General features: G+C 37.3%; 1 protein-coding gene across 3 annotated transcripts in view; it reads left to right on the top strand.

Moving 5' to 3' along the window:
* The window catches only part of LOC102288874 (actin-binding LIM protein 3), a 59,928-nt gene extending 43,436 nt beyond the window's left edge, over positions 1 to 16,492 (top strand). For 2 of the 3 annotated variants that reach the window (XM_042222297.1, XM_042222298.1), the window contains 9 exons: positions 4,135 to 4,272; positions 4,424 to 4,488; positions 4,793 to 4,934; positions 8,556 to 8,585; positions 10,563 to 10,621; positions 11,340 to 11,406; positions 11,538 to 11,545; positions 13,002 to 13,082; positions 13,989 to 16,492. In XM_042222297.1, the coding sequence (XP_042078231.1) occupies positions 4,135 to 4,272; positions 4,424 to 4,488; positions 4,793 to 4,934; positions 8,556 to 8,585; positions 10,563 to 10,621; positions 11,340 to 11,406; positions 11,538 to 11,545; positions 13,002 to 13,082; positions 13,989 to 14,102 (704 nt within the window). In that variant the 3' untranslated portion in view covers positions 14,103 to 16,492. The remainder of the gene's footprint in view (positions 1 to 4,134; positions 4,273 to 4,423; positions 4,489 to 4,792; positions 4,935 to 8,555; positions 8,586 to 10,562; positions 10,622 to 11,339; positions 11,407 to 11,537; positions 11,546 to 13,001; positions 13,083 to 13,988) is intronic. The other variant, XM_042222299.1, reaches the window with a different exon arrangement.
* The last annotated feature ends 715 nt before the right edge of the window (positions 16,493 to 17,207 follow it).

The following is a 17,207-nucleotide window of genomic DNA, read 5'->3' as shown; positions in this document are numbered from 1 at the left end:
ACAGAGGGGTGACTGGAGGTGAAGCACAGGTGGGAACAAGGCACAGGTGAAAGCAATAATTTGGCAGATAGTCACAGCAAAGAAAAAGACCATGAAATAAAATTAGAGGTGTGGTTGTGCAGTTAATGTTGCTTAGGAAGGTTTCTAACAAATAGAAGTGACCCGGAAGTATCTGTATGGCAGCCATAATAACAAATAATAACAAATCAAATTCTTTTTGAGTCATTTCAATCACTAATTTCACTTATATGAACTATATCAAAGTGTGTTTAAGATATACATTAGTCATGTCTGTGGTTGTATTGCCCCCCTTTAGATTGATCATCATCATATGATATACATTTTTACTCGGGGCTAGCTGGGAAAGGCTCCAGCCTAAGTTGTTGATGGAGGGAATTTTACTTTGGTCACAGAAAATTTCAACAGTAGGTAGGATAAGAGTTACTGCATCATTGGTTAGGCAGGAAAAAATAATAAAATAAGATTCATTTAATTTTATAGAATTTCAGCCTTTTTCTTCTTGTAATTTAGTCCAGCTATGGGACATTGTAGTTTTAACATGGTACACCATTTACAAATATGTGCATTCAGATTCTCTGAGTAAAAAGCTTTCCTTTTCCTGTTTCCTTATAAGTTCTTCTGGACACCTTTCCTTGATGTTTTCCATCAAAATCAGGTAAAAGGAAGTAGGAGTCAATTTTAGGACTACTTGATTATTATCCATAAAAAGAGACATGAGAAACTAACCTTCACTTCATATCAAAAAGAAGTGACCAAGAGACAAATAATACAAAGTAAAGATTAAATATGATGCCAGAGGCAGAAGAACAGATGAGGCTGGAGAAACTAAAAATATTAAAAACAGTAAAAATAGCCAATCTGTTACACCACCACTGCAGCCATTGTCTGTGCTTCTCAGTTTTGCTGTCATGTATCTGTTGGAGGAGGACTCATATGGAGACTCTTAAGGCAGCAGCAGAAATTGAAAACACACCTTTACTTAAATAGGTTGAAAAGTACAAACTATAAATATTAAGGACTATACAGGAATCCAACAATTTAGGCACAGAAGACACAATAACAGACACTGTACAAGGACTGACAGAAAGATGCCATTATATATACACAAGAGGGGGGATTAGCTGAAGTGAACACAGCTGAGGGAAATGAGACACAGGTGAACATAATCTACAGTGGCTTGTAAAAGTATTCAGCCCCCCTTGAACCTTTCCACATTTTGTCACATTACAGCCACAAACATGAATCAATTTTATTGGAATTCCACGTGAAAGACCAATACAAAGTGGTGTACACGTGAGAAGTGGAACGAAAATCATACATGATTCCAAACATTTTTTACAAATAAATAACTGCAAATTGGGGTGTGCGTAATTATTCAGCCCCCTTTGGTCTGAGTGCAGTCAGTTGTCCATAGACAGTGCTAATGACTAAATAGAGTGCACCTGTGTGTAATCTAATGTCAGTACAAATACAGCTGCTCTGTGACGGCCTCAGAGGTTGTCTAAGAGAATATTGGGAGCAACAACACCATGAAGTCCAAAGAACACACCAGACATGTCAGGGATAAAGTCAGGGAGAAATTCAAAGCAGGCTTAGGCTACAAAAAGATTTCCAAAGCCTTGAACATCCCACAGAGCACTGTTCAAGCGATCATTCAGAAATGGAAGGAGTATGGTATGGAAGTAACGCGTTACCGCCCATCTCTGCTAACAACTGGGGGACGGAGACGGAAACTTAAGAAACTCAAGATATAAACAGACCTCAGATTATAGAAAGTAACCACAACTCAAGACTAAAAGCTCAAAAACTTACTTAAAATATAAAATTCAGAGAGCCATAAACTTTATAAAACGCAAAACTATGCTTTTTCCATATTTCCTTTTGCGCTTCTTCATCTTCAAGATGAGTTCCAGCGTCACTCCCTTTCCCGAGCAGCTCAATTTTTCAAACAATCGACACTGGAGTTGAACATAACCTCATCAATTTTAAGATATGAGCTGTTGACTGTTTGGAGAACTGAATGCAAATGCCTCTCCGTAGCTTCTATGTAGGTTGATTTCTGCCAGCCCCTTTCTCTGTATGACCAAATATCTCATAAGTCAGAAGACCATTCAGTGAGTTCCCAGATTGACCTTAATATGACTGAATTTTGTATCACCCAGTCACACTGACTAGCCTGCTCAGTTTTTTAGCATTCTAGCCAAATGCTACCTCATGAGACTTTTGGAAAAATGCACATACTAAATCACAGTCAGAGCTGATGGATTGGTGCATTCCTAATTATGACAGTAGCATTCCCCATACATCATGTTGATAAAGTTGCTTTAAGGCTACTTGGCTCAACTATAAAGGTATGCAGACTTGAGGTGGATGTAAAGTTTGATCGCAGTTTTGATACAGCCACATCAAACCTGTGCTTACAGATTCCACTGGTGGAACTGAGAGAAGCAGTGCCAAATAGTGTCTAGATGATCTATCTGTGCTCACATGGCAGGTCCAACAGAGTTACAGTTCTTCTGAAAGACCTCTGCATGATTTACATTGCGCCACAAAGTGCTGACAAGCCTCTCTCTCTCCTGTTGGGCAGTCTGCAAACTGGGCTGTGTGGATGTGGATTTACATTTACACCATTAATCATGTATAGAGCAGGTTTCATATTAAGGCAAAATACCATAATCAGGTGTATATACGATACATTGATACTATAATGTTTTATAGGCAGATGTGGCTGCACATCTGCCTATAACACTATGCAATAACACTATTTCATCTATTTCCTCACGCCATCTACCACATCTAGATATACCACAGAAGGAATCACAAATAAAATGTTTTAGCAGCTCCAGCTGTATCAAATGATCTAAGTCAGGCCAAAAATACATTGCATCTGTTTTGGTGCATCTGAAAGGTAGCATCAGTTTTAGATGTAAAATGATACTAAAAATGGGGGTGAGGTGGAGCCATATTGCACTTGATCAAATGCTTAAGTTAAATGAATACTCAAATTAAATAAAAAAAAAACCCATCACAATACAAAAATGATAACAAATACGCACAAACAGATGGATTTTATTTGTCCTTCAAAGAAGAAAAATGCCATTCATGTATACACATGATTAGTTTACAGTGGCCCTGAAGGTACAAATGCACTGCGTCTTAAGAAAACACCAGCAAATAGAAAAATGCTCAAAAAGCACACAAAAGACAAGGGCCGTTTGGGGAAACAACAGTGTGATGGACCAGCTGCAGAAGTGACAAACTAGCAGTTAATAGCAAACATGAATCTACAGTGTTATATGAATCATCTGATTAAAAAAAAACACCATGCGTGTGTCTTTTTCACATCTTTTCTACAATCATTGGTCCCTGACAGCACAGATGACTCCTCCACTTCTGTGTATCATGTGTATTCGTGTGGTTTAGTTTCTGTCACGTGTGCAGCTGTGCTGTCACATTACTGTCTTCCAAAAACACTCCATTGTGTTTTGTGATTTCCTGTTTCCATTGTGGTTTGTGTGCTTTTACAGTGTTTTTCTGTTTGCTGGCATTTTTCTTAATTACTTCTTGTGAGATTTCAGCCCTAACAGAAACTTTACACACTTGTATAATACCTTAAAGTGTTTCATTCTGTTCATATTTTTTATTCAGAGTCAGCATTATCACCTGCTTGAAGTTTTGTATCACACCCCCTCCCATTGTCTCTGACCTCTTTTCGATTTTCCATTCCCCTGTTTTTGATGCGTCTCCCCTCTTCTCCTCCTTTCCTCTCACATACTGTGCTCTCTCCCCTCTCTGTAAATATATGCACTACTTCATCTGTCTTGTTTCTCTTGCACTCACGCATCAGCAAACACGTTGGTCAGAAAATCATTTTAAAGCCAACAATAGGAGGAGGGGGGAAAGACACTTTCATTAAACAAGAACATCTTTAAGGCTTTCTACCCATATAGATGTTTCACTTCTGGTTGTTTTGTTGTTATTTCTAGCATGAAATTCAGCACAAGATCCTAGGACAAAAAGATTTTCTGTCACAAATCAAATGTTCAAAGTGTGTCTTTAACAATAAATTTTAAAAAATACCCTCAACAGCTTCTCTAATTATCTTCCTGTCAGAAATATCAGCCTCTCCAACAGCCAATAAGAGTAGGACCAATGACAATCTCACCAATTCAAATCGCCTTTCCACCTCAAACTGTAACAGCATTTATCACCCGAACTCCAACTACTACCCATATACTGGCTCTCCAAAAGGTAAAGCACCTTCTACTTAACAGCATGTTTTACTGCTATACACAAACTGAACCCAGAGAGCCAAGTGACAGTTTTTTCACTTTGATGTTCACTTTTTCAGTCTTCTCACTTGCTCCCTGTTACCTTTCATTTCCTCCATCTCTCTGTCTAGTCTCCAGGGTGAGGAGGTTTTCATCTGGAGGAGAGGAGGATGGACTGAATCATAATATAAACAGGGTAAAAATACATCTGTTGCTTCTTCCTGTTATATTTTAAGTGAGGGTTAATATTTAATGAGCCAGTTAATTAAATGCTTCTTTCCAGCCTCACTTGACATGATACAAAGTGATGCCCCTGTACTCCTCTCTTCTTCTGTCCTCACATCCTTTATCCTGCATTATTCCATCACCATCTGTCAACTCATGCACCCATCCCACTCAATCAACTCTTATTACTCCATCTATCTGTCCTTTTGTTCCACCTTGTTTTCCCATCTCTCTTTGTTCCTCTCCTCTGCTCTACTTTCCTTCACTCCATGCAGGGAATTGGCAGATTGATCCTGAAGGAGGAGATGAAGGCACGAGCAGGTTGTCACGACAATGACCAGTGGGGTAGCAGACACAGCTCCCGCTGTAGCAGCAAGGAGGCGCTGAGCAATCTGGGATACAGCTCCCTTAATGGCTGTAAGTGTGTGTGTGTATGTGTTTATTTACATCTTGAATATGACAGTAAGCTGATCAACTTTATTTACCATGCATTGTCACATGACAGTAGGTTAGGCTCGTAATCTTGTCTTTAGTATGATGAATTTGATGTGGGATTTTTTGCAGATATATTAGTAAAAGTCTATATTGTAATTCATTATAGAAAAAACAAACTAAGTCTGATGATTTTAAGAGGTGGTGCCATGGCTATAAGTTGATTAGCTGGAGTAAAGCAGAAATATTCAAGTGGATGTATTCTGCTTTTTTCTTATTTTATGGTGTATATATATATATATATATATACATATATATAAATACTGTTACACTGGTGAATGCTCACATTAAACGTGGATAAAGTTTGAAATAATGAGGTCAACACAGGCCTCAGATGGCTCTAAATGCACAGTTTTTTATACTCGTATTTTCATATGACATCACTGAGAGCAAATATCCCTTATATGGTCATCTCAGGCACACAGGACTGTGAGCAGCGCAGCCTAAGTCATCCGTTGTTCAAACGGTTTGTTTTTGCGGGACAGCTAATGAGAAGAAAGCTTACTTAAAAAGACAGGAAAAGGAGCCACAACAGACTGTTTTTATGGCAATGCTACAAACACCCCTTTTATCTGATTAAGTAGCGAAAGTCTGTCTATTGGTTGTTCCCTCATTTGTTCCAAATATTGGAAAAATATCTCCCTGTCTACGGGATAAACCATCTCTCTAAAGTATCTCAGTATTTACTGGACTCCATTGTTTTATCTTCTGTTTCCCATATGATTTATATAGTAATACAATATTAAACGTTTGCATGTTAGCATTATCAGTGTGACCATGTTAGCATGCTGGTGTTCATAAAGAATTTTAGCTTCAAATAGTAGCTAGCCTGGCTACGTCCTTTCTGTCTCTCTTCTGGTGAAAGGTTAATGATGTTAAGTTTGCATGGCTTATGGATATATTCCCAGTCCCTGAAGTATTTTATTTATTTATTTAATGTTTAAAAGGTTTGAGGCTTTAGTAGCTAGAACAACATTAGTTTTGGTTTGGGCTAATTCTGATTAGGATGCAGTAACTGAAGGTTAGATGTTAGGAAATAAATGTAGTTTCCTTTATAGCTGGAACAGTGTTGGGTGTTGTACTGTTTGCTGACCGAGCCTGAGCAGGTGGGGTTTTCCCGCTTCTGTGTTAACTCTTTAATTGATCCCATTCCTCATTGTGTTCAGCAGATAACGCGAGACAAAGATGGAGAGATTCGGAGAAAGGCAAAGAAAGCGTGCGTTGTGTTGTGTTGTGTTGTGCTGGGGGTCCAGCAGGAATAAAAGGAAGCCTGTTAAAGCGGAACAAAGAGTGAACATTATAGAAAGTGTATAGATATAAGGGTGAGAGAGAGAATCAGAAGCTAAAGCAATTTGGAGCTGTTGAGAGAAGATGTACGACATGAAGCCTTAGAAGTAAATCAGGGTCAGAGAGCGGTGGAAAAAGAGGGAAATGAGCTCTGTCCACAGGGAGGTCACGGAGAGAGAGAGGTATGAATAATGTGGGTGCTCAGTGCTGTGTAATCACTATGGGTTTATGGTGCTTGCTGTTATTACACTGATTAGAAAATCATGACAGGCGCACTCATCTGTTCTTCAGAGGAAGCTAATTCCAAAATGGGATGTTCACCATTTTTCAGAAATGGAATGAACTGCTACAAACTGACTGACATGCTTGGTGACTTCCTCTCACTGAATTGATTCGGACCATTTTTATCCACGCTAGCAGCGTGACCCTAAGGATGGCAGTATCTGTCCATCAGTTAGTTAGTCAATCACTTCGGTCTAATATATCTCAGCATGGTGGTATGGCCATGACAATTTCACATTTCATGTTCACCAGAGGATGACAGCTGGTAAACACATTTATATCATTCTCAGAGATGACCTTAAGTCATCAGGTCAAAGCTTAACAACTGAGCATTGCAGTTGTTTTGTTTTATTCTGATTCAGCATTCAGAGTCATTGATTGTAGATTGTTAAGTGATTGCATAATCATTCAAATGTACTTAAGTGTGTACAGGATCAATAATTAATATTCAGCAGTGATGCAGCTGTCTTAAGTTTAGCACTAATACTAGAGAAGCAGCTGCATTTAAATTAGTAGAAAACTAGCCGTAAAAGCGCAAGGTGCTTTTGATTTATTTATTTTTTTATAATAAATCATTATTATCTTTGATTATTTGTTCAGTTTAAAGACTTAAAGATGTTTTTACAAGATCCTCAGCTGTAGTTTTGCTTTGTAATTAGCAATTGCTAGCACGCTATCATGCGAAACTAAGCAAATCTCACTGTAATTATTTCACCATAGTGACAGAAACAGTCAGTAGCAAGCTTTGCTAGTAAGTCATTATAATAAAATGGAAAAAAGGGAAAGAACTTTTTCCTTTATTTATTTGTTTGTTTATCTATGTTTGAGAAACAATAACTGCAAAACTCTATTCGAAATAAGTGCAGTGGGTATGTGCCATAAGCATATAAATATCTAACGTGCTGCATGCCTATGCACATAGTGCTTCATATTTTAAATGATGTATAGGTCTAGTGATTAATCCTGCATGCAGATCTTCTTAGGGACATGTTCTCACACAACTGATGTTTTATAGACATCTCCCAAAACAACTGGCTTTTTTAAATATGTATACCCTCGCCACTGAAAACTAATACTTTTACTATGTGGTAGATTTATTAACCCTACTTAACAGAGTGTGACATCTGTTCATGTTGTCCCAGCAACTGATATGCATGTTTATGCGCACACTAAACGAAAAGACCAACATGGTCCACAAAGGACAGCAGCATTGTTGCAGCTTTAGTCAGTTTAATGGATCAGGATGAAGAACATCTGCTGATTGCCAATGCTTTTTAAAGACGAGAATGAATATCCCAATATTAACTTCAGCTATGCCTTTGTTCTCACACACTGTGCATATAATGTATTTTTCATGGGTTTTATTTTGTCAAATGTTCAAATTCATTGCATTATGATTAACATGGAGTCCTCTTCATTTGGTAGATATCCTAATTACTATAACAATTTCAGTATTTTAAGATATATACAACAGAATGCCTGGATTCTTACGTGTGTTTAGTAGGATGTCATGTGCAGAGGAGTAATAGTGCATATATTGGACAAAGGATTGAAAATGACGATGTGAGGCGGGAAGAAAAGAAAAGATTGTGCTAGGGAGATGGAGATAGATAATTTGATGCAGTGACCTCCTAAAGTTCTCTTTGTGTCCCATAACATACTATAACTTTCTCACTAGATTCCACAGATCACTGCACGATTTGTTCCTCAGTGTTTTAACTGAATCGGAGATGGATTCAAAATCCATCTTGCCGTTTTTCTTTAGCAGTATTTTATTCTGCTCTTTACTAGCATCTCTTTTCTGGGAAACAAGTCCCTCCACTAAAGTGTTTACTGAGCTAAAGTTCTTATTCTAAATCATTTTTAAAAAACTGCATTTTTGGGGCTTGAGACAAAATTTTCACAGTATGAAACTGGTGAAATTACAATATTTTCATATGGCCCCTCTCCCCACTCCTTTGTTTGTCTGTCTTTCAGCTCCCAGGTCCCTCTGCAGCGCTGACAGCGGTGAGTGGTTCATCAATGTGTTTTGATCTGCTTGTTCATCCCAATGGGAGCCATGGCACAGAGAGACGGCTTTTCCCCTCATCTTCTTCATCCTGTTAGTTCTGCTGTGACAGCAGCAGAGCTTTAAGTAGGAGATTTTTATCAGTTCACACTGACACGTGCACAGACACCTCTATCTTTTGAGTTACGGGTAGAAAGATGAATGACAACAAGGCCTGTCTTTATTTTATTTTTTTTCAGAAGCTGCATCATCCACAGTGATCTGTTCTATAAGCTGTTGTTACATGTGACAATATTTTTAAAGATTTTGGGGAATTCCGATGCTGTTCTTCTGCTTTTAATAGTTGTTTATGTTTTAAATTCAAATTCAAATTTTATTTGTCATGTACACAGTCATACACAGTACGATATGCAGTGAAATGCTTAGACAACTGCTCGTGACCTAAAGAGAAAAAAAAAAGAAAAAGGAAAAGGCTATGAATAAGATAGGAAATAACTATGAAAAATTAAAAAGGGTAAATTTAACTAGGAAGGAATAAAACATAAATTAAGGTTAAAAATGAAATAACTGTACAACACAAATTAGAATGAATTTTAAGGCATTAAAGTCCGAACTGGGCTTCCATATTTGTTTTTGAAAACTGTGCATTTGTGCCCAATCAAGTAATTTTGATGGTGCACTAAACACACCAAACGTTAGCTATAAAGATTCAAAGATTCAGTTATTATAGTGAAGGAACAACAAAACAAAAATTGTGATACATGAGATGCTTATGCTAGTAGTTTTCATGCTGGCAACAGAGCAGTACATATCTGAGATGAACACTGACTATATCTCATTTCTTGTTGAGAAAAAGTAGTAGATGACAAACTCATTATACTTCAGTATTTTACACACACTGTGCATTGCCAATACACAGCAGCCTGTATTCTGCTGCATCATGGTGTTTCGCCAGGGCTCTTTGACATTACAGGGTAATTTAATTCCTTTCAACACCAGAGTAAAAGAGAGAAGGAGGGAGGAAGGATGAACAGAGGAGTTAGAGGGAGGAGTGGAAAAAGGAGGGAAAATCTAGTGACAGGGGAAGAACAGGAACAGGAAACAGTGATAGTGAAGTAAAGGCAAGCCAAATGAATTGAGAGGAACAGTGGGATTACACTGCCCTCTGCTGCTTCCACTGCAGCAGTGCACACAACAAGTGCAAGGATGCCCAGAGATACTTGGTTGCCACCAGTGGTTATCACTGATTACAAGACAGGTGCTATGTTGGTATAAAGGAAGTAATGCAACTCTTTTCTGCAACTTAAAAGCCATCTCAGATCACAGCTTGGGTCTTTGAGACATTGTGTTGTAGCCTTGAGATTTCAAATATATGAAAAAAGGGCACTTCTGCTTTGAATTCTTATATGAAACGATAGAAAGTTGATCGGAGGCCTTTTTCCAAACTCCCAGCAACATGTCAGTAACTCGCTGTTTGAGCTATTGAGATGAGAGGTGTCAAGATCAGAGTTGGGTGAAAGATATTAGATAGAAAAATGAGCATAAGACAGAAAAAACATTAGATTATCACTTTTCAGACATGAAAACATTTCTTATGCAAGACTTCAGTAGAAAAAAAGTGGAAAGAAAACTTGATGAAACAGCAAAATATAGCTTCTGCTCATTGACAGAAAAAAAGCAAAATGTTTTTCCCCCATTTACCCACAGCTCAAAAGCTTTCTTAAAATCAGATACAGAAATGTATCTGTAGTTTATTTCTTGCTGTATTTGACAAAATCAAATTAAAAATTTTGAAGCTGTGAAGTAACCCCCCCCCCCCCCCCCCCCCAAAAACGTAAATAATTAAATAAATAAACCAAAAGCCCACCAAGACCCAATACGAGGCAGTGTTACTCTTGCATTCTGACATTTAAGTTGATCGGTATCAGTTTTCATTCTTCATGTGCTTGTTTATGTGTTTTTGTTTGTTCTGCCAGACTCCTACATTGCCAAATCAGCCTCGTTGCCAGGCTACGGCAGAAATGCACTGAACAGGGTAAGGAATAATGGGGTGTGTGTGTGTGTGTGTGTGTGTGTTGTGTGTGTCTGTGTGTGTGTGTGTGTCGTGTCCGTGTGTGTGTGTGTGTGTGTGTGTGTGTGTGTGTGTTGTGTGTGTATGATTCTTACTATCTTGGTGGGGACCAAAATCTGAAATTTACTATACTGGTGGGGACCAACAGCCTTCGTGGGGACCAAAATCCAGGTCCCCACGGAGTTGAAGGCATTTTTCACACTCAAAATGTGGTTTTAGTGTCAGGGTTACAATTGGGATTAGGCATTTATTTTTGATGGTTAGGGTAAGCGGCTAGGGAAAGCATTACGTCAATAAGATGTCCCCACGAGGATAGCAACACCAGATGAGTGTGTGTGTGTGATGACTCGTCTTGTGTTTGGAGACAAAAACCAAGTTCCCATAATTGATGATTGCAGTCCACAGATAATGAATGTAAGTTTGCTCTCAAGAGTCAGAGAGAGAATAAGATACACATGGCCATTTGCTAAACTGTAATACATTGCAAAGTCCTTCATTTGCTACTGACCTGAAACCCATTTGTATCAGTTGCTTCTTAAGGCCAAGTGAGACAAGTGGCATGATGCTGTCGATACATTAGTGTGATAAGTTGTTAGACTAAAAAAACACTAAAATATTGTAAAATATTAAATGTGTATTTTTATTCCATGTTTTCCTAAAATGCACTTTCCTGTTGCGGCAGCCTGGGAGTGTTGGTGGAGATTATTACCAGTATGACAGCACTAATGCAGTTAATTGGCAGATAAGAGGTAAGCCTATTGCTCAGCTCAATCTGCTTACTTGAGTTTTTCTCTTGATCGATTGCCTACCTTAACACATGTTAGTCAGAACTGTTGGAACAGCAATTGTCAGTGATTCCTTTTTTTCTCCTTCTTTTCAGAATATAAGGTAAGATCCAGTTGCTAGTAAGAAGTAAGAAAGTAAGAAATCTGTTGCTGAGCAAAGAGTGACAGGTTTGTATCAGTGGATAAGAATGATGATGTTGCTTCTTTAATCTGAATAATGAATTAATCTCACTCAGTAGCACCCACTTCAGCCAGAGAAATTGTAACAGTGACAGACTCATTTTACTGACAGCAAAGTCAAACCCACAAATAGACGTTAACAAAAGCTAACAGTACCAGCCTTGTCTTTTTATGGCAAGATAAGTATATTTGTACCCATGAATATGAGTAAACACAGGCTGACAGTACTATGACAGTACTCTCTAAGATCAAGCTGCCTAATTGGAAAGTTAATAATAAATAATAGTCATGTATTGTGTATATACTAGTGCATGGCCATTCTCCAGTATTGTCTGGTCTGTAGTTTTTCTCCTTTTTAGGCAGTTGCTAGGCAACATGGTATCTCAACATAGCATGCATAATTCAAGTTTTGTGGTTAAAAAATTGCATGATATTGTCGTGAAATTTTAATCATATGACGCTTTTAAGGTGTTATAGGCACATAAACTACAAAGGCATCAGTTAACTTGGTAGGTGGTTGCTTGGCAACATGATGATATCACAACACCTGCTATAGATGAGAACCTTCAGGGAAAATTTTGGTTGCTCAAATCTTGTTTGCGTAGTTATTTTGTATATAATCACAATAAACATATATTTCTTCTTCTTTTTAGTTTTTATGTAACAATGTTACATGTTGGTGTCACATGCTGTATCCTGAAAAAGCTCCTATTTATTTTTGTACTTTTTGGCACTGAATTAAAAATACATGTAAAGTAAAACCGTTCAATCTTTATTTTTGTTTGTATTTAGATGATTATAATTTATAGTTCAGGAAGATCAGAATTATGCTGACAACAGACATCAGTAGACTTGATTCTGCTGCGCAATTATTGTAAATAATTCTCACTTGTTCTTTACAAGTCATCATTTTAGGATAAAAAAGAAAATCAACCGAGAACTTCATTAACACCAGAAAAAAACAGCATTTCTTAACATTGTCATTGGTGAAATCACAAATTGAAAAAATAAACTTAATGTTCTTTTTTTTCTTCATATACAGTTTTAGGGGTTGTTGGCATTGTAACTGCATTTGACCACTAGAGGGTAAAACAAATGCAAAATGATTCAGATTCTTCTGATGCAAACATGTTAAAATATATACTGAATTTCCAAAATTTTTACTGATGTTTTTGTTTTCATCCTCATTCAAATAATCATTTTCAGTAAAGAATTTAGAAAGAAGTCAGCATTTAAAGTCCTTTTAAGTCCTTTTAGCGTTTCATACTTATTTCAGCTAAATCACCCATGGTGCATTTTGATGAGGAACCTTACAGGAATATTAATAATAAAACAACCCCTTTGACAGGTATTAATAATATGTTTTCTTTCTTCATAAGATCTACCCATATGAAGCCCTTGTGGTGTCAGTCAGAGGGCAGCAGCGCCTCCCCAGTGATGTGGACCGAGCCAGACTAGAGGTGACCTGTTATAGGACCCAACTCTTTCACAAAGTCTACATCAAGCGTTGCTTTTGATCTTTCAGACTGTGATGAAAGCTCTCAACACTAAAGAACAAAAAACCCTGCAGTGTCCCTCATGTTGGACGCAATGAGCACTGCAGATGTTTTACGAGTCATAGAGCAGCAAAGAAAGCAGAATACAGAGCCTTCCTCTAAGCACTAAGTGGCAGATGTTGTTGCCTCAAACAACCTGCAATGTAAAGCTGAATGGACAGACTGATCATTAGCAGAGAAAAACATTTAAAGCACAGTGTTCCCTGTGTGCTGCACTGTGCAAAAGTCCTGAGTCACCATTCATTTCTTTATATTTTGCTAACAAAATGGGAAATAGGTGCAGTGATTTACTGAAACACGTGCAAACGTAAATGGAAATAGAGTGCACAAAGCAAAAACAGAGTTTTTACAGTTCCAAAGAGCTTGAACTTTCTAGGCCTCTTGAAGGACATTGAAAGATTTTGACTGCCTTTTGTTCAGTTGTTTGTCAAGATGATCCCGCACTGCTTCAGAAATGTTGAATTCCAGGCTCAGGTACAAGGAGTGGACTAAGAAAAAACTGCCAGTGTCCTAAGAAAAAAATTGAAAGTGCTTCTGAAAGCCTGGATAGTTATTGCTCAAACCACTTTAAAATTACGAGAAAGCCAGGCTACTTAAAAGCAAACTTTATAGAAATGAGGGTGACTTGATACTTTTGTACAGTACTGTATGTCTTTTCATTTGGTACTATATCAGTAAAGGTCACTACTTATGAATTTTAGAAACTCTGTGCAACTGGTTGTGTCACATTATTAATGTTTTTTCTCTATGGTTTATTAAATGTAAAAATGAGATTGTGTTTTAATCTTCTTTGTCTCTTCCTGCTAACAGCGTCATCTCTCCCCAGAGGAGTTTTATAGAGTCTTCAGCATGTCCATGTCTGCCTTTGACCGTCTTGCTCAGTGGAAACAAAATGAACTGAAGAAACAGGTCAGACTCTTCTGAGAAAAGTCAACAGATCCTTTCACTGAACCCAGCTTGAGTCCATGGCTCAGCGGAAGAAGAACTGAACAAAATAAGAAGGCAGAAGAGAGATGTTCTTGGCTTGTTGTAGCTGCTGTGTGTTTGGACTTCTTAAGCAATGTTTGTGAAGTCTGCCAAGCGGCCAAAATTGAGGAAAAATCCCCACCAAGAAGGGAAAACTGAGTGGTAGAAAACTAAAAGAGGAGCAGAGAGCTTCACTGGAGCTACAACGGGTTGCTTGTGCCTCTCCTACCAGCAGATGGCAGTGTGTTTACACGAGCGTTACAGTTTTTGTCTGAACTACTGATGTGCTTTTTAAGAAACTCCAGGTCTGCCAAAAAACGTGTATTCTTATGAAGTATGTCAGCTGTTCTAGAATCTAGTTTTGGGGGGTGAGAGTTGCTGCTAAGTCTGATAAACTGGCAAGACAAGAAAATGAGCACTGTGTGATTCTCAGCATTGGGGTTACTGAACATGGTGTATAAATAATGTGTTTTTATAATGTGCACATCTTGAAAACCAAAGGTTTTCGTCTACATTTTTCAAACAACATGTTTGATTTTTGATGTCAGTATTTCTGAAGCCATATTACACACTTCTTTTCTACATGTGCAAGCAGACTGGACAGTCCATTGACGTTTGCTTTGAAATGACATTTGACATAAATGAGCTGCGTCATGGCTCAGAGCTGGGAGGTGTTAGTTTAGAAGTGGGGGTTTAGTACTATACACTTTAAAATAAGATGTGTGCGTTTCACTTATATATGGAAATCCAAGCTTTTTGTTCATATTTGCAGTTATTCTCAAGAAACAAGCCCGAAATTCAGATGCTGGACAACAGTTGAAACACTTTTTTTCTGACGTGTCGTGTATGTGTGAGGGTGTGAGTGTATGACTGACGATGGTAAACAGTTAATCAAGAATTATTTTTTTTATTAATATTTAAAAGCCATCTGAACAAAGTGAAGAACTCTGAATATAAGGAACGCCAAGAAAGGAAATATTGAAGGAAGAAATATGAAAATATGAAGTAAAGGTTTGTGTTTGTGATTAACAGATGCAAGATGTAGTGACTCAGCTGAAAGTGGTCTAATTAAAACAAAAATCACTGGATAGCTGTTGCAAAGAATGACTCAAGTTTGTTTTAACTGGCTGTAAAGGGTGAAGTAATGTCGTTGAACCAAGTGGAGGGTTTTTGTGTTTACAGGCTGCAGCAATTAATCACATATACAACGTTTGCCTTTTTGTTTATTGGAGTTTTCATTTACAGCCTAATGTCTTTCACTGCTACTCTTAAATAAATGATGCACTGATTTATTTAGTGTGCGGTATTTTTTTTTCCAACCCTCGAATGCAACTCAATAGAAGTTATGATGTTATCTGTTCTATGGTTTGTATTTTTAGACTTCACTGACACAATCATTAATCAAGGGCTCATCTTTAAAGTGCTTTCACCTGGACCTCTCTTATCTCTCAGAGTGTTCAGTTTTACTGCAGATCTGGGGGTACGGAGAGCTGCTTCCTTATCTGGAAAATATATGAATTTTGATAAACGCTTTAGGAAAGTGGAGGACTATCAGTGAATATATCTCTTGGCAGGTTTGTATTTTTGTGCACATAATAATAATAATTTATATGAGTTTACTATATGAACATTTTTTTAATTAAAGTAATGTGCATTTTAGAAATATAATACATAGTCTGAGAGGTTTAAATACAATTATTTATTTAACTGAGTGACATTTATTGCAGCTACACCACCTGAATTAGCACCCAACCGTTGCAATCTTTTTTATTCATAAACTTGTATCAGCTGTTATTTGGTATCATGAACATAGACGTTTATTTTTTTTTCTGGTTGTACTTTGGTTTTACCACCTGACATGGATGGTTTACCTGCTGAATTTACCCATTAGTATCCATATTTAAGAGAACACAGCCAGCCATGAAGACCTCACTGGGTTACTCTGTATGATGAAACATTATTTTCACTGTTATTATTATTTTATTTCATATTAATAGTCTCATATTCATGGTGGAGCCATCGTGACATATGACAAATTGCTGAACAAAATTCTAGTAATTATCTCAACAGCTTCAAAACTATCTGGATTTGATTTTTTTTTTCTTCAAAAATACAGTTTTCACCATTCTAAAGAACACCAACATTAATATTTGACTTTTTGTGTGAGAGAGACTGAACTCCTTCAGCCACACTCTTCTTTAATAAGTCATCTTCAAGAAATAGTTTCCAGGCTTCTTGAAAGACCTCCACTGTGTTTTTAGGCGGCTTTAGAAACTCACTGTTTTACCTCCCTCCTGATCGCCTTTGTTCATATATGATTTAAACCAAAAATGGAATTTTCAGTCCAGTTCTTGTATAATCTAGCATACCTCATTATTTTCTCCCACTTACTTTTCCTTTCTGATGATGCTTCAGTGAACAGTAGATAATCAGCTGAAGAGCCAGATGCATCTCTCAGGTCCCGTGTCAGGTCTTTACTAGATATCTTGCTGTTTTGCAATGATGTGACGTTCAGATATTGTTCATCTGCTGTAGGTAGATTTTATTTAGTTATTTTTAGCCCTTCTACTTATTTTGTCCCCCACTTTTCCAATTTCCTTTAGATTTTTTAGGGACACACTGCACACCATAGTGGGACTTCCCAAGTTTAAGGATGAAAAAAAAAATACAATTTTATACCTGTCAAACCTTGATATCAGTGCCATTTTGTATTATAGATTTGACTAAAGAAATAGGAACAAATTATCTGTTTTTGCAGTGAATTGACCAAAGATACAATTTAAAACTGATTCTTTGCAAACTTATATATAGAAGCAAAACTGTTTCATTCCTTTAGTTAGGTTATTTTTTATGCTTGAGTGGTTCAGACTTCGGGTCCTAACAAACAACCAAACAAATAAAAATTCCTCTGAAAATGGTGAAGTCCAAGGAGCCAAAAGCAGTCAATGAATGACTTTCAAAGAAAATGGAGAAAAAAGAGAAAGACCTTCAGAAATCCTGGAGAACTATTGCTCAAGACCACTTCAAAAAAAAAAAAAAAAAGAAAATTCCAAGAAAGTCTGG

This window comes from Haplochromis burtoni, unplaced genomic scaffold (genome assembly GCF_018398535.1).
Source record: "Haplochromis burtoni strain Fernald_Lab_line unplaced genomic scaffold, NCSU_Asbu1 Contig_83, whole genome shotgun sequence".
Taxonomy (NCBI): domain Eukaryota; kingdom Metazoa; phylum Chordata; class Actinopteri; order Cichliformes; family Cichlidae; genus Haplochromis; species Haplochromis burtoni.
Note: the sequence above shows the minus strand (reverse complement) of the source record. Positions and strands in the feature narration are given on the sequence as shown.